We start from the raw sequence: 26,360 nt of genomic DNA, 5'->3' as shown, positions 1-26,360 counted from the left end.
AGATAATACATTTTATTATGGGGAATTTGGAGGCTGAGTTGATCCAGAGGAAGGCGAAAACCCTTTAAGGAAAAAGCCAATTATCCTTGTATAAAGGGAAAAAATTCCTTCCTGACCTCAAATATGGCGATCGGAACAAATCCCAGGATCGAAGCCGACATCTGATCTATCTGACTTTTTAAAATGTGTTATTGTTTTCATAAATCTATTACCATCTGTTAGTGTGAAATATAAAGTGTATTGAACTAAACCTATTTATAGACTGTGTTGATCCAGAGGAAGGCGAAAACCCCCTTTAGGAAAGAGCCAATCATCCTGTTTCAAGGGGGGAAAATTCCTTCCTGATCCCAAATATGGCAACCAGAATAAATCTCAGAATCAAACGCCAGCAGCTCACCTCCCTAGTGTATGTGATGTCAGCTAAAGTTTGTGTTTCATTTTTATGTTTGTATTATATTATTTATGTGGCTGTTTCCTTATAAATAAAACCTAACCCTATTTAAGGCTGTGAGTTGATCCAGAGGAAGGCAAAAACCACCTTGAGGTATGAGCCAATTGTCCTCAAGTTGGAAAAATTCCTTCCTGATCCCAAATATGGCGATCAGAGCAAGTCCCAAGATCAAAGCCGACAACTACACCTATCTGTGTGTGCATACTCGTGTCTATGTATGTGTTTGTATTTATACTTGTGTTTAATCTGGTGTGGTGTAGGCTACTTACCCGGCCTGTGCCGAGGTCTTACTAGTAACCAGGAGTTCAGGGATAATAGTCACTCGGGCTATTTTTCCTGAACTCGCCAGCTACAAATCAAGCACAGGCCGCTCCTGGTGGTGTAGAAGGTCTTCAGGAGAGGATGATGTTCAAGTCAGCCGGAGGAGGTCAAGGTAGCTGATGTTAGCATGCAGGATACAGATGGTGGAGAGAGGATGTTGTTGGTAAGCGGAGCTCTTCTACAGCAGCAGAGTCGCAGGTTCAGGAGACAGTTGACGCGGGCTTAGTCTATAAGAAATAAGAGAGAAAATTGTTAGTTTTACCAGTTGTGGATACAAACAAGTGAACTACTGCAATATGACGATTTGTATCAGGAGCTGATTTATATTTGATATACAAAAAAAGTTATTTTCTGCAACTGTGACTCTACTATGAGTTATTAGCAGTTTTGTGATTGTGGAAGCCATAATGGAGGCCATATTGCTTGCCAACCAGATATATCAAAATCTCAGAAGGGAATGACTCAAAGGGGGAAAATTACAGGGCATTTTATGCCAGATTCTGGCATAAAAGGTCAAATCATTTGGCAGAAGCCCGGCTGTTCTGTTGCAGTGTATTAATGGTAGGTGTCCTTTGTGTATAGGAATGTATTGTTGTACAGATAGGTATGTGTAGGTGTACAGATATAACTTACCAGATGGTTGTGGCTTCCTTCACAATCGGATTCTTCTCATCATCCTAGGAAGAAGCAGAAACATAATTATTGGAAAAGAAATAAAAATGTAGCTGAGGAGGGAAAGGACTGCGGACCAGGCATGGTGACACGAAGCAGGGTTATTATATGACCACCTGTGCTGTCTGACACAAGAGGAACAATAATGATGAACACAGAGGTCAAAATGAAGAACATTATCCCTAGAGGAGGAAGATCTTACCGGGTCCAACTTGGTGAAGTGTACGAGAATCCGTCTATCGGGTGAATGGGTGTCTTATCCTCCAGCCACAGCAGGTCCCGATTCTCCAAAACTTCCCTGAATGGTTTGAATGGTGGCCGTGCTCTTTTAAGTTCCAACACCTCCCAATCTATGGTGTCGAAGAACTGGTGACCTCGGATGTTCCTGTAGACACCCAGCCTCTGCTCAGGCTTCTTACGTAGCAGTCTCTCCAGAAGATGCTTCACATCAGCATCAAGCCAAGGTGGGAATTTTGGCTCCTTTCTGGTGATGGCTTTGATGACCTTTCTCCTGATGGAGCCGTAATAGAAAGGGGACTGTCCTGCCGCCATCCAGGATACGACAATTCCCAGGCTCCACCAGTCGACTGCTGTGTCGTAGTCTTCTTCAAGAAGCACTTCTGGGGCCATGAATTGAAGTGTGCCCGTCACTCCACTGATCTTGTTAGACGAGGTGACACCGTCTTGGGCCAGCCCCAGGTCAATCAGGCGGATGTGTCCAGATCTGTCCAGCATGATGTTGTCTGGCTTTATGTCACTGCAATGAAAAAAAGAGACATGTTAATCTGTTCATTGATACAGAGGTCTTAGGTATGTACCACAGAAAAAAGTCCTAATTGAGGATTCTGGGAAAGTCTGGAACCCATTGCAAGGAAAAAGAGAAATGTGGAAAAGTTCTGCTTACCGATGGACGATGCTGCGTTGATGCAGGAACTGGAGGCCGCATGCTATCTCCGCTGTGTAGAATCTGAGAGAAGAGTGTAGTATCAATGACATGAAATCAGTCCGCTGACATCATGTTACCATCAAAGTGTCCGTCACCACCAGAAGAGAAGAGGCAGCCTGTATGCCCTCCACTCTTCTATATTTGTCATGTCACCCTCAGTCCCCCCAACCCCTGGTTAGTCATTTACTCACCTCACATGGTTGATGTCCAAGCTGCCGCACATTTTGATCAGCGCTCCTAGGCTTCCTCCAAGCAGATACTCTGTGATAAAGTAGACTCGGTCTGCAGACTGCTGTGCGGCATACAGGTGACAGATGAAAGGGCAGTCTTGGGCCTTCAGTAGTATCCGCTGCTCTCTCATTAAGATGTGTGGTTCGCTCCTTGTTTTGTTGACAACCTTGATGGCCATGAAAGTGTTTCTTTCGGGGAATGATGCCAGGACCACCTCAAGAAAACAAATAGGAAATAATCACTGACAGCGACCAGAAGGGAAAATCATATACATTTATTGCATGAGGGATTTATCAATAGGCCGCTTTCAAATTGTGCAAGATTTGTGTGTTTTTAAAGAAAAAATGGGTAAATCGCACATTAGCGAGCATGATATTGGGCCACGTTTCACATTCCGATATCGCGCTTGGTTATGTGTAGGTAGCCTAAGGCTAGTTCCACACATAGCAGCATCTACATGAAAAGAGATGAAAATCATGCTGAAACAACATAAGTTGACATGAAGCAGAGTTACAATCCGCACCATGAGTCAATTTACACAATAGAGTTTTTTTCCGTGAGCATAAGGCCTCCTGCAGCGGGCCGACTTACATTGCGAAATCCAGAGCGGGATTCCACCTACGGATTTCACAGCAAATCCAGCCCATAGCATGTTATGGCAAAACGCGATTCCCTGCCCATGAGAGGAAATTAATTGCGATTTTCGCAGGAAAGAAATCCCAGCTTTCTGCGATTTGCTGCAGGCTACGCACGGCCGGCTTCCATTGAAGTTAATGAAAAAAGTCATCCATCATGCAAGCCATTCCGCAATCATCATTGCGGAATAGCCACAGGAGCCGTGTCATCGCCATAGCGACAGTGTGGCATCCTCTCAACTGTGCATGCTCCGGGCGGTACATTCGCAGCAGAGAAGGCCGCGTCATTGCCCTAGCGATGGCGCAGTGTTCCATGTACTGCGGATGTGCCACCGGGGACATTGGCAGCGAAAGAGAAGATGCCAGATCGGTAACCTAGGGTCACCATATGAGCTGCGGATATATGGGTCATTGCTAAACGACGGCATGGGAAATACAAACAAGTCCTGCAAGGCTTTATTATCATAGCTGCTATAGTACAAGACCCCTACAGGGATATAAAAAGTGTAAAAAAGAAAATATAAAAATAATGTGAAAAACTAACAAATCATGTAAAACAAAAAAACCCTCTTTTTTGTGTTCTTTACCTTATTTGTATAAATTTAAAAAAACGTAAAACCCCACATATTTGGTATCATCATATCTGTAACAACCCGTACAATTAATTTGAACACATTATTTATCCTGCACAGCAAAAAACAATTAAAAAAAACTACAAAACAGAGGCATAATGCTTATTTTCAACATTTTGCCTCCCAAAAATCACAATAAAAGTGATCAAAAAAGCCGTATGTACCCCAAAATGGTACCAATAAAGACTACAGCTTGTCACACGAAAAACCCTCACAGAGCTCCGTCCACAGAAAAATAAAAAAGTTATAGGACTTTCAATGCAGCGATGTGGGAAAAATATTTCCAAAAAAGAGTTTTTACTGTGGAAAAGTAGAAAACCCCAAAACAATCATAAGAATTTTGGTATAATTGTAATCGTACCGACCTGCAGAGAAAATGTATCATGTTATTTATGCTGCATGATTAGCGCTGTAAAAAACACATAAAACGAGCAATGACAGAATTGATGGGTTTTCTCTCCCTGCTATCAAAAAACATTTCTAAAGTTGTACAATATAGTATATTTACCCAAAAATGGCACCAATGAAAACTACAGTTCGCTTTGCAAAAAACAACCCCTCAAGCGGCCATGTCGACAGAACAATAAAAAGTTATGGCTTTTGAAAAGTGGGGATAAAAGTCCCCGCAAATCATTGCGTTCTTATGCCCAAAATTGGCCGTATCCTTAAGGGGTTAAAGCAGCGATTATGGGTGACCGTCGTTCACACATCAGAGTCTTTCATCAGTATTTTGTGAGGCAAAAATGGAAAGTCCAAAGGAAGTAGAATGGGAAGATTTACATTTTGGCTTAAAAATACTAATGTAAAATCCCCCCGTGTGAAGGAGCCCTCGCTGCGCCCCAACCCGAAAATACAAAGTTCTGGAACTTACCTTGCTGAAGCTTCCTCTGCCCAAGATCTGTAGGGCGGTGAAGCGACTGATATCAAAGCTGTGGTGTGGTGGTACGAGGTCCTGGCTGGTGCCCGGTCTTGGCCCCTCATCCTTAGGCTCATCCTCTCCGCTCCTCCTCTTCTTTATTTCCGTGAGTCCACTCACGCTGTCATCTTCTCTCTTTCTCTTTTCTCCAACTCCTCCGTGTCCATTGGACGCCATTATTCACAGTCTTGTACTCTTCAATCCAACCACTGCCGTCGTCAGTTGAAAGGAAATGGCAGTTGGCCGAGTGAAGGTCAAAGGTCAGGGAAGCTGCCAGTACTTTGCTTGCCAGTACCCTGCTCTGCCATATACACAGTGATGTGGGCACCATGAGTGATGGTCTAGTGCCCAATGAAACAGGGAAATTCATAGCTGGTTCTTCTAGTGCCACATTATTAATAGATGGGGTAGGGATGGCACTTCATTTCAGGGTTGGCAGCGGTGCCCATAGTTCATCAGAACTTCTGGAGTTTTAGAAAACTTGTAGTTGTGTGGAAATTTAAATGAACAGGGTGGAGAAATAACCCATAAATTGTACTACTGAGAGGGATAATAATGCCTGTGAGGGTCATTTTCTGCTCTATTCAATAAGTGTTCATCATCCAGATACATGATGTGTATTTCCATAGGTTACAATGGGCAGCGCCCTCGCCAGCGCAGATCTGGGTGTAGCGAGTGGAGATGCTTCTATGGAGGTCACAGAGGGATTCATCCACAATGGGGGTTTATAGTGAGGTATGAAATGTTAGAAAGGGGTCATATAGAAATGTTAGGAGGGTCTTATAAACAAGCAGTGGTGGTGAGAATTACTGTTGGGGGCTGTAAATTGGCACAGTAATGTGCATACGGCATTATAAGACTTTATTTAGATTGAGCCAATAAAGACTACTATATTAGACAAGTTTGTGAGTCCAATCTGAAGTCTGGGAGAAGGAGAGGTTGTGTACAAGATATCGCCAGGTTTTGGGCCTCGAAAGAAGAGCGTGTAGCGTAATACGCTCACTTCTGCACAGAGAATGAGTGTATTTAACACTTGCGCCTGTTCAGAAATGGAGCGTATTTGCGCAGGCACCACTCGTTCGCACAAGCCGGAGGAATCACCGCACCTGATATAATACATTGCCTAACATGGTGGCTGTGATTGCAGGTATGCGCTGCACTAAGTGCATTTCCGTGCGGGCAGATATGCGTGCTTCCACACCTCCCATAGACCTCTGTGGGGCTTTTTGGTTCGCAAACATGCACAAGATAAGGCAGGTCCTATTATTTTGCACCCACAGAAAAACAGGAGCAAAAAAAGAAAAGAAAGGGGGTAAAAAGCCCATTGAAATCAATGGGTTCCATTCTCCACGTATCACACTCATCTGTTTAAGCCCTTATATAAGGAGACCATACATCTTCATTTAGGTCAGACAGTCCCGCTTTGTGACCTTTTGTCCAGCTTTCCCAGGGTCGGGACATGGGGTCACCATTTCAAGACGTTGGATCCCCATTAAAGTGATTAGCAGCCAGGGTGCTGCAGCTACACAGCTGGTAATCACTGACTGGCACCACTGCCAGATACAAACACTGATGGCAGTGTGTGCATCTGGGATCCTCTTCCGTTACTCCCCTAACTTCCAGGGAGTGCTAACACTGGAAGCCTTGGGAGCAGATAAGGGGGAGTGCCGCATAGTGAAAAATCAGCTGCAAGTACGAGGCTAATTTCTAGATTTTGACTGCCTTTTGCATGAAGAAATGCTGCAGAATTTGCTCCCCATCTTTTTTTAAATGGCTTTGTACTTTTTACAACAAAGGAGGTAAAAAAAAAAAAGAAAAAAATCATACGTTGTGATAAGCCACGCCCCTGATCACACCCCTTTGACCCTGAGAAAATCTGGTCACCCTACATGCCTACTGTGAAGCTTCTTAAGCCCCAATGCAAAATCTGTGACAAGGCTCCCAGCTATGTCATTTATGACAGTGGTCTCATGTGGCATAAAGGGATCATTTGGTTCCCCTCATGTCTCCAAGTCCAAGTGCAAACTCTGTACCCCCTGTAGCTTGGATATGAAGATTCACATTTGCAATATCCAAGGGGTTGGACAAAAATATGGAAACACTGTACACAGTGCATACCTTAAATTACATGGAATTATAAAATGATGGTTCCATTCCTAGATCTGATGTTGAAAGGTAATAATGAAACAGGGAGAATTGAAATGGAATTATATAGAAAACCAACGTCTGGTAACACGATTCTACATGCCACTAGTGGGCATCCTAATAACACAGTAAGGGCTTATTCAGACTACGGTATATCGGCCAGGTTTTCATGCCCGGCTGATATACGGTGTCCCTCTCTGCAGGGGAAGGAGGCTAGAAGAGCCGGGAGCAGTGCACTGAGCTCACGCCCCTTCTCTGCCTCTTGACGCTATTTGCAATGGGAGGGGGCAGGACGCAGGCAGAGCTGAGACCTGGAACTTAGCTCCGCCCCCACCCCTGAAGTCGCCCTTAAAGTGATACCCACAAGGGAATTTATAAGGGCAAAAAGAGCTTGTAGTGACCCAGTAAGTTATGACGCAGAAAAAAAAAAAGAAATATACCGTAGGTTGCAAGACCAATGATACAAATAATCTATCTTTAACAGAACTGGTAAAAAAGTAGATATGATGGAAAGGGAAAAACTACTGGAGAATAAGAAAGGAATTCTGTCTTGGAAAAAGAGAAAGGGCTCAGTGTTCCCAACAGCCTACATACAACCGTGATTTTATAACATCAAAAAAGCTTTTTTTTATATAGGTTCTTGCTAATCTTAAAACAAGATGAGATTATAAATGATAATCAATGTTTGTGGCGAAGAGAAATCAAAATGTAGGTAACATTCTATCACCCAGGTTATATGTATCAAATATAGAAAACATCTCACTGGTTGACATTTAAGGGTTTGTTTAGATGTGGGAACTCTTGTTGCAGTGTGTGGCATTTGGGTTTGAGAAAGGAGAGATTTACCAATAGTGAAGGGATAAAGAGTCTAAAATTAATAGCTTCATAAACTGTAGTTGTGAAAATATAGTATTTGTCATTACATGTACTACGTGTGGGATATACTATGTGGGATGCATTACGAGAAAGATCAGGACACGCATTGCAAAACATGGGAGACAGATGAAAAATTCCAACCCGAGTGGCTCAGGAGCGGCCGGACATTTCTTGGAGGTACACTCAGGTAACATGGAGAGTTTGGCATTTTTTTTGGCATTGAAAAGGTTAATAGTCCCAGAAAGTGCAGAATAAGTAAAGAGATGGTCCCTAATAGAGAAGCCTATTGGATTCTAACACTGAGCACCAGATTCCCAGCAGGAATGAATACAAAGACAGATTTCATATATATTTTTTAAATTCGTCCAATTTTTACATGAAATTAAATATTCTTTGAAAGACCCATGAAATTCATTGCAGCTAGAGCTGGTCATGTGATGAAATAGACTGGAATGAATTGAATATGATAAAAAGAACGAATAAATGATAAATAAAATATATAGAGATAAACAATATGGAAAAACAAAATCCGGTATTTAAATTTAATAATAATAATTAAATAATTCAAAAACCAAGTTTTTCTATGACAACATAGTAGGAGACTTGAGACCGGGTAAAAAATGTCACCTCCTAAATAGGGAAAAGGATCTGAGAATAACTGTTCCAATAGAAAGATGCTTGTTCTCTTTCAGACAAGCAAAACAAGCTACTAATTGTGCTAAAATATTAGAAACTCACTTAATAGTTTTAACAAGATGGTATTTTACACCCTTACGAGTAAGAAATAGACGCTTCATTCCAGACGCCCTATGTTGGAGAGGCTGTGGACAAGAGGGATACCTTTTGCATATATTCTGGTCATGCCCGCTAATTTCATCTTCATCTTTTATTCTCCACGATAAATACATTTTCAGAAACTAGTATCCCAAAGCTCCCGGGTACAGCCCTCCTTCCTCTAGATTTATAAATAAATAAACCTATGGCTGCACAGCCAATAAACAGCAAGCTGCAATGTCCTGTGTTCTCTGACACCTTTCTATCAGACCCAATATTTTTCAGCAATTTTACCTACAGTAGCTGCTCTGTAGATCAGACTATATAGGCAAGCCTTCACTCGCAACCTGCATCAGGAGGCCTTTGCCATTCATGATCCTGTTGGAGATTCATTAGCTGTCCTTCTTTAGACCATTTTTGATAGGTACTAGGCATTACATACTGGGAACACCCCACTGGGCCTGCCATTTTGGACATTCTGGGACATTCTATTCATGAATGAATAGCTAAGAGCTATCTGCCATTGGCTGAGCGCTCCGCCAATATCTAAGCAGTAGCTGCTATTGGCTGAAGCCCTCAGCCAATCTGCACAGCCCTTTCAGGAGGCGGGGATTTTTAAATCCCCGTCTGCTGAAAGAGTTCAGTAGCAGTGCCGGGGAGCCATCCGGAGGACGCGGCTGACAGCAGGAGAGGTGAGTAACTTTATTATTATTTTTTTAACCACTTTTTTATGATTATCGGGGAAGGGCTTATATTTCAAGCCCTTCTCCGATAATCATTCTGCAGGGCTTGTCAGAAACCACTGCTTTCAATGGGATCGGCAGCAGTGCCGATCCCATTGAAAGCATTGGGATAGCATGCCGCGGACTTCTGCCGCAGCTGTCACAGCTGTCACAGCTGTGGCAGAAGTCCGCGACATTCTCCATATCTTTTCAATGGGGCTAGCGCTGCTGCCACTGGCCCCATTAAAAAGACTGTCTCTCGCACTGCTCTGTGAGAGTTTTCACTTACTCTCGTAGCACAGTGGAGAAAAAAACACCGGTGGGTGGGAACCCTTAGAATTGAGGAAAAAAATTCCATCTTGGTTTCATCAGACCAGGGAATCTTGTTTCTCACAGTCCAAGAGTCCTTCAGATGCTTTTTGGTAAACTCCAGGTGGCTTTCATTTGTCTTTTAATGAGGAGAGATTTCTTTCTGTCTACTCTGCCATAAAGCCCAGATTGGTGGAGTGCTGCAGTGATGGTTGACCTTCTGGAAGTTTTCCCCATTTGCACATCGGATCTTTGGAGCTCAGCCAAAGTGAGCATAGGATTCTTGATCACCTCTTACCAGGACCCTTCTCCCCCGATTACTTAGTTTGGTGAATTGGCAGCTCTAAGAAGAGTCCTGGTTGTTCCAAACGTTTTCCATTTAAGAATTATGGCAGCCGCTGTGCTATTGGGAACGTTCAGTGCAGATTTTTTTTTAGTGGCCTTCTCCAGACCTGTGTCCACACAATCCTGTCTCTGAGTTCTACAAGCAGTTATTTTCTACTCATGGCTTATATGATGCATATCAGAGCCTCGTATTGGCTCTGATATGCATCATGAGCTGTGAGACCTTATATAGACAGGGGGTGTCTTTTACTTTGCGCAAGGCAACAACATAACAAAATGTAATAATGGTGAAAGGGTCTGAATGCTTTCCAAATGCATTTCTCAGCTGTTCACAGTGGCCATTGTCAGGTGATCATCAATGTTATTCACTGTCAGTGGTTTTAGTGTTATAGCTGATCAATGTATGCTGTACTTCTCTTTCATAAGTAGGTACATTTTAGGTCTTTGAGGAAGGTGGGTGACCAACATTATTGTAGGTATTATGGAAGCCATATTAGTTGTCACTCGTATCTTCTAATCTTACAAAAGTAGGTGTCAAATTTGTTTTTAAAGTTCTATTCAGCCATTTCATAATGACACAAAAGATCAACTAAAACTTATTCTGAAGCACAAAGGTTCTTTGAGGTCTATATGGTAAGCCAACATTGGCAAACATACCCCGGTTTTAACTCTGATTGTTGTCTCACAGCCGAGTATGGGACAGAGATGGTGCAGGCCTTCATCAGTGCCTCCAGTACCTCATCACGGAGCATGCTGACTCTCACAGCAATCATGGAGAAATAGGTTATCTTGTCAGATCTCCTTTTAGCATAGAAGCCATCAGGAAGAACCTTGTACCAAGGAGGAAATCAACATCAAATATACTGTATTTATGAAAATATCACACATTAGATTATCATATACTCCCCCTGTTGTACAGTGTGCCACATTCATCAATAATGCAAGATTTGGAACAGCACATACACCACGTGGGCTGGTGTCACATCGTCTGCGCCGGAAATTCCCCTTATCAGTCTTAACGTCACTTACAATCTTGTTAACGCTGGCAGATGTGTTCAACTCTGTGCTAAAATATGCCCTCCTATAGTAGAACCAAGTCAGCCTATAAACATATAGTTTTTCCTTTGTCAATCAGAAAGCTGAGCTACTGGTAGCTCAGCAATGATGCGTTTGGTAACCCTGGTCCTTCTGAGTCAAGAGGACCTAACGTGGTCGAGCGCGTCATCGGGACTCAAGAATGCTGAGGAAAAAAGATCAGGTAACGCGCCCATTACCTGAGTGAACACATGATTCTGGAGGAGGCTGAATGAGCAGCTTCGTGGGCTAGGCAATGAGTAGTGGGAGGCACCCACAGAAAATCCATAATGGTGCTACATAGACTGAGGCTCATCAACACAAAGGGACTGGAGTGGACGTCAATGCAGTCAAGAAATGTCAAAAGAGGTACACAGACATTATCCTGGCTGGTGTAGTTAAAGGCTCATTGGCCCTGTGGCAGATTTTCAGCTTGGAGACAGCGGGGAGCATTTACATAAGTCTTTATAACATGGTGGGCTTAGATACAGTGTATCAACACTAGCACATATCTAAATAATGTGGTCACAAAATAATAGATACCAGTTCTATACAGTCATAGTGAGTACCGTGCAGTTACCTCCAGTGACTCATATTCCTCTGACTAGTGGTGTTCACTTTTGCCTTTCTTCTCTATTTGGGCCCAAGACTGCCATGGCAATTTTTTTCTAGCTGTAATTCATTTCTACACCCTCTAACCATCCTGCTGCTCCTCCTGCTCCTCTCAATGACATCTACATAGCAATAGTACCTCCCTTTCACCGCAACAAAGCTAATAGTACCCCCATAAGGTATTGGTGACACCATTGTATACTAGTAGGTAATATCGCCACCTTTGTGCCCCCCATAATGTAACAGTGCAACCATAAAGCAATAATGCCTCCTTGTGTCCTTATAATGTAATAGTTCCCCTACAAAGTAAAAGTGTTCCTTTGTGCCTCCATAATGTAATAGTGCTCCCTTTTTTGACCCATAAGGTAATAGTGATCCCTTTATGCCCCATGTAGTGGCCCAGAGTTGGGGTAGGTGTATGTCTGTCTTGCATAAACTGTTTTGTGTACATGTGTCTTATGCACGTGCTAATAAACTGTCTTATGTCTTGTCACCCCATTCCCCCCCTTAATCTGTGAGTTGTAGTTAGTCTTGCAAGGAGGGAGGAGTTAGAGGAAAGCAGGGGGGGGGAGAGGGAGAGAAGAGAGTCGAGATGCAGTCGGTGGAGGTTGGTGGAGTCCTGGGCCGTCTGTGTGTTCTAGAAATAGGGTCATGGGGAAGTAACCAGACTCTCACTGGACTTTCTACTGACTCGAAAGTGGAGGAGCCTACACTGCCATGGAGACCTCAAGGAGTAGAGTACTAAAAAGGAAAGAGAACTTGTGGACATTTTGTTTCTTTTTGGTTGGCACTGCTACAAAACGTTTAGGTAGAAAAGGGATTTTTTTTTCTTCTTAAACTAATAAGAAATAAATAATCCTAGTATAGAAATATATATTTCACTTGTTCTTTGCTGGGACTCTAGAAATTTAATTTCATGTAAAGATAAAATTTTGCACCCTTTTCTGTCTTAGTGTTAGAGCCAGTGTGGAATAATGTTTTGGGCTTTGGGGAGAAGAACAATGTATGGGCCCCATAGCGAATGCTGAAGTATCCCGGTATCTCGGTTCAGCACAAAAAAAGAAAAAAAAAGGCTGGCCAGTCCTCATTTCAATACGTGCTGTCATAGATAACGTCTGACACTGGAAGTGGGATCCTGGGAAATCAAACCAGGAAGGGTTACCGGGTTAGCTGGAGGGGGAAGTTCATTGTTGTTCTGCCATGCTGACATCATGTCTAGGTTAGAGTTGTTTCTAGTCTTCAGCTTAGTCTTCATAGGAGTTAGTAGACACTCATTTTACTAGGTAGCTAGAAGTCTAAGGTAATGGGGTAGTACACTTGTGAATCCCTGCTCCGGACCTGCATTCGCTCTATTTTCAGAGGACATCGGGGTTGGCTTCTTTTAAGTAGGGGGGAGCTGTGGGGGCCCAGAGTTGGGGTGTTTTTAGTGTAGATGTATGTCTGTCTTGCGTAAACTGTTTTGTGTATATGCGTCTTATGCGTGTGCTAATAAGCTGTCTTATGTTTTGTTGACCCTTTCCCCCCTTCCTTAATCTGTGAGTTGCAGTTAGTCTTGCAAGGAGGGAGGAGTTAGGAGGAGGCAGAGTAAGAGAAAAGGACAGAACAAAGTCGAGATGTAGTCGGTGGAGGAGGACGTGTCAGTGTGAAGCTGAAGCTGACGTATGCTTCTGCCTCCACAGAACCGTGGGCTTCTCTCAAACTCCTTGAGACATACAAAAATGGGACTAAATCTTTAAGCAATAGCATGTAGAAGTGTCAGCTGAGAAGTGTAGCTGAACATCAAGAGAAAGAAACAGCAGTTTTGAGGACCTCACTGCATCGGGAAAGTATCCCTGAGGATCGTCTAATCAGATAACTTGGATTAAAAACACCTAGGAACCAAGAAGATAAGTACAAAGGAAGCCTGCTAAAAGTGTTGTGTCTGAACTGTCATCTTGCTGTACTCTTGTAAAATCAAGGTTGGATTCCGTGTGTAAAGGAAACATTTACCTCTGGTTTTGAAGATTAACTTTGTGGACTCTGTTATTTGCTGACGAGTAACTTTCTATGGGAAAAGAGGTACTGGCATCACGTGACAACACTGTTAAAATTGATTACCATCATTTATACATTTTTTGCCTGTTCTGTTTTTTGCACCTGCATGCGACCGAGCTAGGCCCTTGTCACCATTGCCAGGGGGAGAGCATAGAGCCACCTGTGATAACCATCTTGAGAACATACCCGTGTTCTCCTCCGCAACGGCATGCCTCAGGTTCAGACGCCGCACCCCATAAAGGTAGTAGGACCCATTTTTAACCCATTGCTAAAAAAATTTTCCTGTTTTTAAGTGTGTGCTCTGAGATTATGGAATTACATACTTGTTATTTACTTCACATTTTGCTTTGTACCTGTTGCAGATAAAACTGTTGTTGATTATTCATCCATATTTCTGATACAAAGAACCACATGACTAATGGCATACCAATAATGCCAGCATACCACGCAGTTACTGTAGGACCCCTTATGATTGGGGTATGGGGATAAATGGCCTGGCCCCCTGTGCCACCCGATGACATACCGGCCCCCTTAAGTCACACTGCTGCTGGACAATGCATGCCTCCGTGCAGTGTTTAGCCTGAGTCTTTTCCCCGTCCATACTTAGAGCAAGACATGTAGGCAGTGTGGGGCTACGGACTTCTGGAGTTGAATGATGTCTGGCAGTAGTGATAAAGTTGTTCTGCTGCTGTGGCCAGTAGGAAGGGGGACACAGAAAGCATTTTATAAATTTGAGGGGCTCAGAGGGCACATTATTAATTTGTGAGTCCACAGAATGGGTGCTATTAATCTGTGGGGCACTATTACTTAGTGAGGCCCCTGGAAGGATTAATAGTGTGCAGAAACTAGTTGTGGCTGAATGAATGCTAATGGTGGTCTAGGCCCAGATAGAGAAGAAAAGGAACTACAGAGGAGACCAATTGAAGAAGACATCACTTGTGATCAATGGAGGTAACTGCACTGCAATCACTATCACTGTATAGATCTGGCATGCTAGAGCTGAGCCACTGTATCTAAACCCCCTGTATTATAAAAGGGGTCTTCTAAATATGCTGTCTCATATATATCACATGTACAGGGGTACCTGAGAGTATCTGCTTAGCACGTTTTCCTTTGGGATTTGAATATTGCTCATCAGGAGGTATCCGTTGTCAAGGTTCTTAAAAGCCATCTTGGGCCCAATGTCTCCAACGGATATTCCTGAAAAGAGGTTACATGATGAATTCTGATTTATTATAAACAGAAACGTAATATCACAGCATTTATATCAATTGTCCAAGTGTAAAGCAGAAAGTATTAGCTGGTGTATATGTGTACAACTAAGGGCACTCTCATCACACTACGGCCGTACCCCTCTGGAGGAGGATTGCACCGTATCCCACTGTAGAAGTTTGCATATTGGATATTTTGCCCATAGGGTCCTATTGTAAAAATAACACGTATACAGCACAGTTTTTGTTTTTTTTCTGTATACCTCTCTATGCGTTAGTGAAGTTTACTACATTTTTTGTGGTATACTAAGCATCCAGTGGAGAGCAAAATAATACTTCTAATTAATACTTCTAATTCTCGTTGGGTGAATGGAGCCTTTGAATAAGCCTGAAAAGCTTTTCCCAGCATGCACACTAAGCGCGCATTACTAGCATGATGAAAATATAGTCTTGCTTTGGAGTAATTAGCTGTCTACCATTAGGTAACATAGTATGCTAGGCCCAAAAATGGCTTGTGTCCATCTAATTCACCCCATTACCCCCCACCCTTCCCATTGTTGATCCAGAGGAAGGCAAAGAAACATCAATGAGGTAAAAGCCAATTTTTCTTATTTAAGGGGAAAAAAATTCCTTCCAAACTCCAAGTTTGGCAATCAAAATAATCGCTGGATCACCGGCCCTTCTGATGTAATTAGTGACTATAACATATAATGTTGTAACACTCAAAAAAGGCATCCAGGCCCCTCTTAAACTCCTTTATTGAATTTGCCATTGCCACGTCCTCAGGCAAAGAACCCCCTTCTATGTTGGTGCAGAAAACTTCTTTCCTCTAGACGTAGAGGGCGCCCCCTTGTTACAGTCACAGTCCTGGGTATAAGTAGATGATGAGACAGATCTCTGTATTGTCCCCTGATATAGTTATACATAATTTTTAAGTCACCCCTCAGCCATCTTTTATCTAAAGTGAATACTTCAAATTTTGATGACCTTGCTGGGTATTGTAGTTTGCCCATTCTGTTTATTACTTTAGTTGCCCTTGTCCAGATCCATTTGCAACCACATTCTATCCTCTCTTGTGTTAATTCCTTTATATAGTTTTGTATCATCTGCAAATATTGCTATTTTACTGTGCAATCCTCTACTAGGTCATTAATACATTTATTGAAAAGAATAGGGTCCAATACTGCCCCCTGTGGTACCCCACTAGCAACAATGACCCAAATGTACCATCAATAACCAGCCTCTGCTCTCTATCACTGACCAGTTACCTACCCTTACTTACACACATTCTCGCCCAGACCAAACATTCTCACTTTATATACCAACCTTTTATGCGGCACAGTATCAAACTCTTTAGAGAAGTCCAGATACACAAGATCCAATGACTCCCGGGTCCAGTCTTGTTTCCTGGTTCCCGTGGTGCCCGCCGCTGAAGGCTACACTCCGGCTTTTTAGAGTTCTGTGCGCTTGCTCTGTTATAAAATCTATGGGCACCCACACGACTCTGCAAAGAGTCAAATTTTCAGCCGCCACTCAGACTTTAGTGACGGGAACCAGGAAATGGTTAAATATAAAAACCTTACAGGACCTGGCTTCCTGTCACCTCACCTAGCAGCACCATAAGTTACTTTATGGTGCTTTAGGAAGGTGACAGGTTCCCTTTAAGAGGACCTACCACCACTACTATTATTTTTGCTTCAGTAAATAATTACACTTTCTGGAGCATATTTTCTTATAGCTCTACATTGTAGCGATTCTCTGCTAGGCCTCCTGGACATGTCTGAATAAATTGTCGACTGGTTGTTACTATTCCTTTTGTCAATGGGGTGTGTCCACATATACAACTTTCATCACTGATTGGACAAGTGTCACTTTGCAGGGATACGCCCCTTTGACAAAGTGAATGGTAACAGCCATTGTCTTCATTTCTTCTTACTTTTCCCACAGAATCAAAGGAACAGAACAAAGTTCTAGGAAGAAAAACTCCAGATTTGTTATTTTACAGGGAATGCAAGATATGGAGGAGGTCTGAAGATGTAGAACAGCAGATTTTTATCTGCATTACATGCTAATGGACAGCCTGTCCCCAAACATCAGCACTTCAGGTAATAAGGAATTGAGCTTGTTGGATTTCAATATGCCCGGCCGTTGGCTCCCAGGAGATAAGCCATTGCCAGGGATGTTGTTTAGGAATGGTTTTTCCCATTCTGCTTGCTGAAAAAAACCTTGTACAATTGTCTGATTTTGGAATGCGTACGTATGTGGGAGCCACAAGAGACACCTGTAGGCCAAATGAGTATTCGGCCAACAGCTCTCTTATCTATGCTATTTTACCAAAAGTATTTGGATCGTGTCTTATGTCAGCCATAGTTTGTTTTGCTGAACATGCTTCAATCTAAGGAACTTACAGAGTTTACACGTGGTGTCATTCTTGATTGTCATATTAGTGGACTATTGGTTTGTGACAATTCCACTACCACCCAGACACCAGCTCAAATGGGAATTACGTGGTCACAAGGTGGAGGAAAGAGGGATGTACCATGCCTAAACAAAGAACCCCAGACAACCCAAAATATTAACCAAAAAGGACAAACGACACCTGAGAGGGTCCGGTCACAGAAATCCCTTATCTACTGAGAATATGCAAGCAAGTAGAAACCAAGTTAGTGTCAGCATTGTCCGACAGGGACTGGCTGCTATTGGATACACCAGTGATGCAGCTGTACATAAGGCATCCATGAGAAAGCCATCACAGTTCTTGTCAGATGTCAAAATACCTTTGGTAGGATAGAATATACAGCCAGCTTTATTTTGGTCAGATTGATGGCCTTCCACCCCATTTCCTGTATGATCATGAAAATACCCCCATTGTACAAGCCACGACTGTCCTGCACAGAGCACTGTCCCAAGTCCCACTGGAAACCTTTATTATGTATTACAATGCCAACTCTGACCCAGGCCTTAGTGCCCCATATCAGTGCCCAATTTCACTTATGGTCTTATGTCTGAATGGACATGAACATCTGCAGCTATGTTCTAAAATCTAATGGAAATCATCCATAGAAAGGAAGATTATAGCAGCAAAAGGGAATCAAGTCCACATTAGTACTCATGATTTCGGAATGAGATATTGAATAAGGATATCTATGAATCGGGTTTAGTTGTCCGTATACATAAGGTCTAGTGAACTGAGATTGTTACCTGGCAGTGGAGAGTGGTCCTTCAGACTTCGCATCTGGACTATAAATGGATGTATGTCGTACTTGTGTCCATTGTTGTATAGCTGGGCTAGGACCACAGCATGTGTGCTGGTTTTTCCTACTGTTCAGATCAAAAATGCAGAAATTACCATCTGGGCATGTGTGGAACATTTTATATTACAGACATCAAGAACTGGAGTGCAAAAAAAAGAAATGACTTACACCCTCCTGGCCACCACTTTGTTGCTGGTATCTGTGGAGTATCTATTATAAATTCCTGGGTGATAGGATCAAAGGTGGCTGTGGTCCCTAAACCCCGCAGATATGTTCCTGCAGATACAGAGCATAACAAAAATGCATCTAATTTGCCCTAAGCAGCTTTGCGGTTTACAAAAACACTTCTATTACTATTGACAAATTGTTGGCTTTTCTCTATTTTTTTGGCATTACTTGGATTAATAAGATAAGGGTATAAAGTTCGGCCTTTCAAGAGCCTGATTATTAGGGAACCTACATCTGGGACTCAGTGACATGGCTGAGACTAGACCCCTCAGCCTATGGGGCGCACAAGCCTTCCTCACTACACTGACACTTCCTGACCTGCAACTTCTACACACCACTGTATATGGACAACGCAGTCTTAGGCTAACTTCATAATGGAGAGAATCCCGCTCCTATATCACGCTCGCCATCCATATGATTTTCCAGAGGATGTGAGGTGTTTGCATGTCAAAACAGCCTCGCATCACTATGGGGGTGAAGGGCACTCCCCCCCCCCCCGCGGCTGTTTGCAGAGTTTCTCCAATTGTTTTCAATGGGAAACCTTGCATTGCAAATGGTGCGATGCTGCCGCTGGTCCCATTGAAAATAATGGGCGGTGCGATGCAAGAGCACGCACAAGATAGTACATGTCGCAATTTGTTTCCAGCATCACATAACAATGCAATGTGGGGGAAAAAAATCACTCATGGGTATGATGGCATTAAAAAAAAGCGGTTCACATTTGTGTGAGATTTAGGCGTCTATCAACGCACAAATCTTGCACAATTTTCTTGCCCGTGTGAAGCCAGCCTAAGTAGGGTTGGCACCCAGCTAGTACACGACTGGTCTAGCCACTAAATATATCTGAAGGTCGGTGCTGGTAATAATTTTTTTCCAGCAATGATAGTTGCCTTTAAATAATGATTAGGTTGCTATGGCCAAGTGTCCTCCACTGCCACGCCTGCAATATGGGAGATGTCTGTGGCTGGTGCCTCATTATGGGGCCATCATCAGTTTTCACACAATTCAAGAGGCTTTGGATTCTTAGAGCATAGTGCTATAATATAAGAATGGTAACAGCCAGCTGTGAGTTTATTCATTGGCTACTGTTGTTGGGTTAAAAAAACGTGGCAACCAGAGGCGTAACTTGAATCTTCTGGGCCCCAATGCAAAATCTGTAACAGGGCCCCCAACTATAATGCTTTATTCATAGTACTGGGCTCCCTATGTGGAGAAGAGAGGCCTTATGGGCCCCTTAAGGCTCCTGGGCCCGGGTGCAACCGCATCCCCTGCATCCCCTATAGTTACGCCCCTGGTGACAACCACAAGTCTAAGGGTACTTTTAGATGGGACAACTGCTGGGAGCTTAAGCGCCTGACAGTTGTCAGTATGACTATCGCTTTTGTGCATTCACACTGGAGTGATAGTCGTTCAATGAATGGAGGTTGAGCGCACCATAGATTTCTTACCTCCATTCACTGTGATCAGGCAGTCACTCAAAGATGAACGACTGCCTGTTTACAAGTGAGAACTTGCTCACTGTCTATATAAGAGGGATCTTCTGATCCACTGGGCATGAACCTTGTGTAAAAAAAGTTCAAACAAATGTGTTGTGGAAAGGTTTGCAGTTTTTCAATGCAAAGTGTGAAAAATACAGCAAGTTTGAACATAATCAAGGGGAAAATTCCCATGAAGAAGTTGCCAAAATTTTATACTAGAATCAGAAGGTCAGACATGGTAGATACTTTCTGTCTTCTGCATCTGATATGAAACTCAAAATCTTCACATCTCGCCTTGCTTGACCCAACAATCTGTAGACCCAGCAAGGTCACTTCATTGCTGGCAGTGGGCCAAACTCCACTGACTGTAGCCTACGAAGCTTGGTACTTGATTAGATTGGAGTACTCTCTGCTTAATAATTACAATGGAAATCTACATATTCCCTTTTAATTACTGCATCAGCCATCCCTTTAACATCATATATACATAGATATTAGAGATGAGCGAACGTACTCGTTTCGAGTACTTACGCACCCGAGTACCGCCATTTTCGAGTACTGCAGTACTCGCGCGTAAAGATTCGGGGGGCGCCGTGGCGGCACGGGGGGTAGCAGTGGGAAGTGGGGGGGAGAGGGAGAGAGAGAGGGCTCCCCCCTGTTCCCCGCTGCTCCCCCCCGCACCGCCGCGCCTCTCCCCGCCCCCCGGCGCCCCCCGAATCTTTTCACCCGAGTACTGAAGTACTCGAAAATGGCGGTACTCGGGTGCGTAAGTACTCATTACGAGTACGTTCGCTCATCTCTAATAGATATGGATAAATAACCTGGAAATATATTTAACCTCCCGTCCATTTTCATCCCATCCCATTTCCTCGATTTTCCTCCGCATGTGTAAAGTGTTCCTGACGGCTCCTTCATAACTCTCCAAGAGGGTCTTGAAGTACATGTATTCTGGGCGAAGACGGGGTCCTTGATAACGAGGCTCACTGAGGAAATTAGAGCAGGTAGGTACATCTGTTATCATTTATATAATGTGCAAACAGGGGAGAACAAATACAAGAAACAAACATACAAAAAACACTGTTACATGAAGTAAGCGATCGATGGAAACAGTTGGGGTAAGGGTCCCACTCCAACGAGCTTACATACTACAGATAATGGGGTGATACAGAAGGTGAAGGGCTCGGTATGGTGAGGTGGAGAGTGAGGGATGCTATACACATAGATGATGGTCAAACTTAAGCCGTGTGGTGGTTGAATCGGTATTACTGTAGGGATTGCAGTCAATAGGACACGAAGCATGTTATTAGGTGGAGTAAAGAAGGGTTTCATTTAGGGAATGTGGTATGCCTACCTGAAGAGGTGCGTTTTTAGAGCACGCTAGAAGTTTTATGTGTCAGGAATTCCCCGGATAGTTTGGGGTAGAGCGTTCCAGAGGACTGGTGCTGCTTTGAAGAAGTCCTGGAGGTGGGAATGAGAGGTTCGAATTAAAAGGGGCACTTAATCTGATTTCATTAGTGGAGCAGAGGACGCAGGCTGGGTGGTGGATTGAGATGAGGGGAGCAATAAAGGGCGGCGCGGTGCTATGTAGAGTTTTCTGGATGAAGGTAGTGAGTTTGAATTGTATTCTGTATTTGATGGGTAGCCAGTGCAGTGACTGGCACAGGGCAGAGGCGTCCAAGAAGCGGCTGTAAAGGAAGATGAGCCTTGCTGCCACACTCAGGATGGATTGGAGTGGGGAGAGTCAGGTGCAGGGGAGGCCGATAAGCAACGAGTTGCAATAATGAAGCCAGGAATGGATGAGGGCAACAGTGAGCATTTTTAAAGTGTCCATGATGAGACAGGAGTGGATTCTTGTGATGTTCTTGAGGTGCAGGTGATACGTTCGGGTGAGAGATTAGATATACGGGGTAAAGGAGAGATCAGAGTCGAAAATGACCCAGAGACAGCAGGCGTGCTGGGAGTTGTGGTTGTGCCACACACTGACGTGGAGATGCCAGGATGAGGTTGGTTAGCAGAGAGCAGAAACACCAGTAGGTTAGTTTTTTTTTTTTTTTTTAAACATTAGGTTTTTTTAAATTGAGGATATAATAGACATACATAACATTTCCGCATATGTAGTACAGATCATACACAACAAATTTTGTTTAACAATGTTCTAATGGGTACAGTTATCTTATTAATATATTCCCCCTTTTTTTTTCGGTATAGCATTTAACAAACAAATCGGTATATTTATTTTTGTCAAAATAGTAATGATAGAAAGAGGCAATCTCATTGACTTGTCAGCGGTTCAGACAGATTTCAAACAGTAACCAACTCAACCAGTAAAGAAAAAAAAAATACAAATTTGGCATCACATATTTTTCTCATGTCAAGACTTTAAGAATTTTCTCCAGACATCCCAAGACTCCCCATATTTGTTCAATGTATTATCTCTGAACGCTAGCCATTTTTCAAATACACACTGCTCTGCCATACGGTCCTTGAACTCTCCAAATGTTGGGACGATGGGCCCTCTCCAGTATTTAGCAATAATTGTCTTTGCTGTCATTAGAGCATGTCCTATCAGGTATCTGCAATTTGGTGGATAGCTATCTAATTCCACCAACAGCATAATTATTTTTGCTTCTCTCCTAATTCGGATCCGTAGCATGTCATCTAACAAATTTAGTATATTCATCCAATATTCTTTTAGTTTCGGACATGTCCAAAATATGTGTGAGAGAGAGCCCCTCTGACCACAATTTCTCCAAAACAAAGCATCTCCATTTTTAAATCTGCTAGCTAACAGTGTTGGGGTAAAGTACCATCTCATGTTTATTTTCATTTGCACTTCTAGAATACCCAAACCTTTAGTAGATCTTCCTGCTAACCTCCAAGACTTTTGCCATGCCTCGATAGGAAAGACAATCCCTAGTTCTTTTTCCCAACTTATCGTATGTTTTTTTTTTTGTCAGTTTGTTGTTTCCCGTCAAGGTATCATAGAAAAATCTAGTTTCTGACTTCCCTGAAATGGGTGCAGTAGGTTAGTTTTTGAGAGGTTCAGTTTTAAAAAGAGAGAGGACATAGTGTTAGAGACAGTAGACAGACAGTGTTGGCATTTTGAAGGAATGTTGCTGTGATGTCACGGGAGGAGGTGTATAACTGAGCGCTGGGCGACCCCAACAGCAAGGGGAAGTGGAGGGGAGGTGGAGCCAGCAAAGCAGACACTGAAGGAGTGGTCAGATAGGTAGGAGGAGAACCAAGAGAGAGCAGTGTCCTTTAGGCCGATGGAGCAAAGCATATTGAGGAGGAGTTTTTAATCAACAGTTTCAAATGCTGTGGAGAGATTGAGGAGGATCAGTAGGAAGTAGTCACTCCTCGTTTGGCCATCAGGAGGTTGTTTGACACTTTAGTCAGGACGGTTTCAGTCAAGCATCAAGGGCAGAAGCTGGACTGTAAGGGGTCAAGAAGAGTGTTCTGATAAAAAGCTTATAAGGCGAGAGTAAACCAGGCAGTCTAATACCGTGTTTCCCCAAAAATAAGACACTGTCTTATATTAATTTTTGCCCCAAAAGAGGCACAGTGTCTTATTTTCGTGGGTCCCGGTCCCTCCCGCTGGGCTGCGGTGTTTCGTTAGGCACGGGAGTTAAGATGCATATAGAGGCTTGATAAAAGCTCCTGATTGGGGCTGAAACGTTTTTTGTAATCCTAACACGCATATCCCCACACTAATGACAATTTCATTTTTTTCAAACTTAAGGACAATTTTTGATTTTAATCTCGATTTTCATTTTTTAGCAAAAACAAACTAAGGGAATGCCAAGACACATTTTTTACATAAAGGAATTGCATGATTATCAGAACTGTCCTTAGCTGTCACCCTCAACTGTTTGCGGTCCATGTGAAGAATCAGTTGTTTTAAGATCCTCATTGCCTATTATGGGACTGTGTAGACGGACAGCATATGGCTTGCAAATGTCCGAATGGGTCCTACAGCTACACTGAAAGGTCTTGTAGCACTACTGAGTGATTTGTAGGTATTGAATGACAGCTGCAGCCCACATGATTTCATACAACTCAGGCCAGCTTCACACAGGTGATAGGCTATTTTGCGTTGCGAGAGTGAGTGAAAACGCATGAAAATGAAACCAATGATTTCCAATGGTTTTATTCTCATTTGTGATGCTTTCACTGCATACTCACAGCGCTAAGAAAAAGCAGCATTATCGCCCGTTGTTTTTAGTGGGGCTGGCGGGGATGAAGGAATCCTCTGCCGTAGCTGTGATAGAGGTCCGCGATGCTATCGATTGCTTTCAATGGGGCTAGCGCTGCTGCAGCCCCATTGAAAGCAATGGGTTGCAGCCAAGCACCGCAGCAATGATTTTCGGGGCAGGGCTTGAAATATAAGCCCTTTCCTGAAAATCCTCTCTAGCTGCAAAAAAAAGGTTAAAAAAAATTAACTCATCTAGAAGAGCCATCCGTCTGTCTTCTGGAGGCCAGGGATTGAAAAATCCCCACCTCCAGAAAGCGCTGCCCTGATTGACTGAGCGCCATAACCAATCAGGGGCAGCACCCAGCCATCATTGATTGACAGGTGAGCGCTGACTGTGATTGGCTGAGCGATGTGGGAATCCGCAGAAAATGGAGCATGCTGCTATTTTTTTTTCGAGCTCATGCAATCCGCAAATCGGAAAAATGACATTTTCAGGTATTCAATTACCTGCGGATGCCTAATGATTGTCTATGGGCTGACTGAGCTGTGGATCGTAAGGGAACTTAATTATCAGCATCTTTTATAAATTTTTCTAATAAGCTGCAATACATCAGTATAGTAGTGTATTAGAAAGCTACCGTGTTTTCCTGAAAAAAAGACACCGTCTTATATAATTTTTGCCCCAAAAGAGGCACAGTGTCTTAATTTTGGGGGAAGGCTTATAATACTCACCTAGTAGACAGCATTTGGGTCCCTCGCGCTGAACTGTAGCAGGCCTCTGTGTACTCCTGAACGCCGACAGAACATTCTCTTCCTGGTGGCGGGGCATGAATACCCCGCCTCCAGCAAACCATTGCTCTGATTGGTTCATCGAACGCCGCGTCAGCCAGTGAGAGCCAGCACTCGAATAACCATTCAATGACATAATTGAATGGCTGTGATTGGTTAATTGAGTGCTGCTTCTGATTGGCTGACATGGCGCTCGATCAACCAATCAGAGCAATCGTTTGCTGAAGGCGGGGTACTCAAGCACCACTACCAGAAAGCGAATGCTCTGTCGGCGTTCAGGAGTACACAGAAGCCTGCAGCAGCACCACAGCCCAATGCAAGGGACCGATACACAGTTTTTTTTCATGTAGCTTAGCTATGGCTTATTTTGGGGGGAGGTCTTATATTTTTTATTATCGGAGAAACACAGTATAAAGCTCAGCCAAGAGACTGAACTTCATAGGCCACCTGGCAGCTGGCAGACCCAGAGGCTGTATTCACCAACCCATCAGGACCTCACGTTCACATCACAGGGGTCCGATAAGTGACAGAGGGAGCCCCCTCCCTCTGTCAGACGTTTAGATGCCGCAATCACACTGACCGTGACTTGCAAAGGGGTTAAGCACTGGAAATCTGAGGTTTCTTCGGTACCTGGTGTTACAATAAGTACCAGGCTGTTATCCGAGCATACAATCCCCCTGGCACAAGAGCCCAGCACCAAGCTTCTGATACAGCTGCCGGTGAGTGGTAAGGACAGGGAGGCAAACTCAGGATGACACCGCGCCCACAGTCCATGTTATCTGTGCAGCACCGCTCCTGGAAAAATACTCCTTAGAAAGGCACAAACTCTCTAACGGTCACTCACTCACTCCTGAAGACTTTAACTCTGCATGGCGGACTCATTTCAGTCATTCAGTGGAACTCCTGGGGATATTAGTCCCAGGGAAAAGGCCAAATCTCAGCCTTTTCCATCTTCACCACATGCAGGTTGAAAGTATCTGCATGCAGCCAGACTTCCCTCTCTTGCAGACCAGAACTCCAACAACCACCAAAGAACTCCACAAAACAACTCAGAGCTCTCTCCAGACTCAGAACTTCACTCCTTCTCCCTCAATCATACACCTTGAAAACACATTTATGGGACAAGGTCATATAACAAACAAAAGATACATTTCCAGACATAGTCCAGACAGTAAGCCATTCAGTGCTGCAGCTATGCAATATACTCCGGTATTATTGTATCTTGTTACCACCAGGAAGTAGGGGTCGAGACAAGATTGTGGCTGCTTGACAGGTCGGTGACACCCCCTTGTAGTGATTGGCTGCATGGCATGCTCCCCTCCCTAAGCCTCACAGGTCCTGGCACTGAGGTCTCCTGCAGTAATTGCTCCTATGGGCGGCCAGCACTGCTGTCTGTGGCTGCCCATGTCCCCTTTACGGCCCCACTGTGAGTGTTCCCGGGGCCTGTACAGTGCCACCTGCAGTCCCCTTTACCGGCCCTCGTGCCCCGCTGTTAGTCGATCGGCAGCTG

At 43.6% G+C, this 26,360-nt stretch overlaps 1 protein-coding gene across 1 annotated transcript; it reads right to left on the bottom strand.

Annotated features, from left to right (window-relative positions):
• Positions 1–1,407: 1,407 nt before the first annotated feature.
• LOC136619924 (protein kinase C delta type-like) lies at positions 1,408–2,162 on the bottom strand. The gene is made up of 2 exons (XM_066594646.1): positions 1,647–2,162; positions 1,408–1,449 (listed from the first exon to the last, which is right to left on the bottom strand). Exons 1-2 carry the CDS (start codon positions 2,072–2,074, stop codon positions 1,425–1,427), a joined length of 453 nt encoding a protein of 150 aa, XP_066450743.1. The 5' UTR covers positions 2,075–2,162; the 3' UTR covers positions 1,408–1,424.
• Positions 2,163–26,360: the final 24,198 nt, after the last annotated feature.

This window comes from Eleutherodactylus coqui, chromosome 3, assembly GCF_035609145.1.
Source record: "Eleutherodactylus coqui strain aEleCoq1 chromosome 3, aEleCoq1.hap1, whole genome shotgun sequence".
Classification (NCBI taxonomy): Eukaryota; Metazoa; Chordata; class Amphibia; order Anura; family Eleutherodactylidae; genus Eleutherodactylus; species Eleutherodactylus coqui.
This window is presented reverse-complemented; position numbering and strand designations above follow the sequence as displayed.

Excerpts from the sequence above, each read along its gene's own strand:
- LOC136619924 (XM_066594646.1), bottom strand. The coding sequence starts at position 2,074 with ATGGCCCCAGAAGTGCTTCTTGAAGAAGACTACGACACAGCAGTCGAC. Across the intron at positions 1,450-1,646 it reads ACTTCACCAAGTTGGACCCG|GATGATGAGAAGAATCCGAT; the intron begins GTAAGATCTTCC and ends GCTTCTTCCTAG.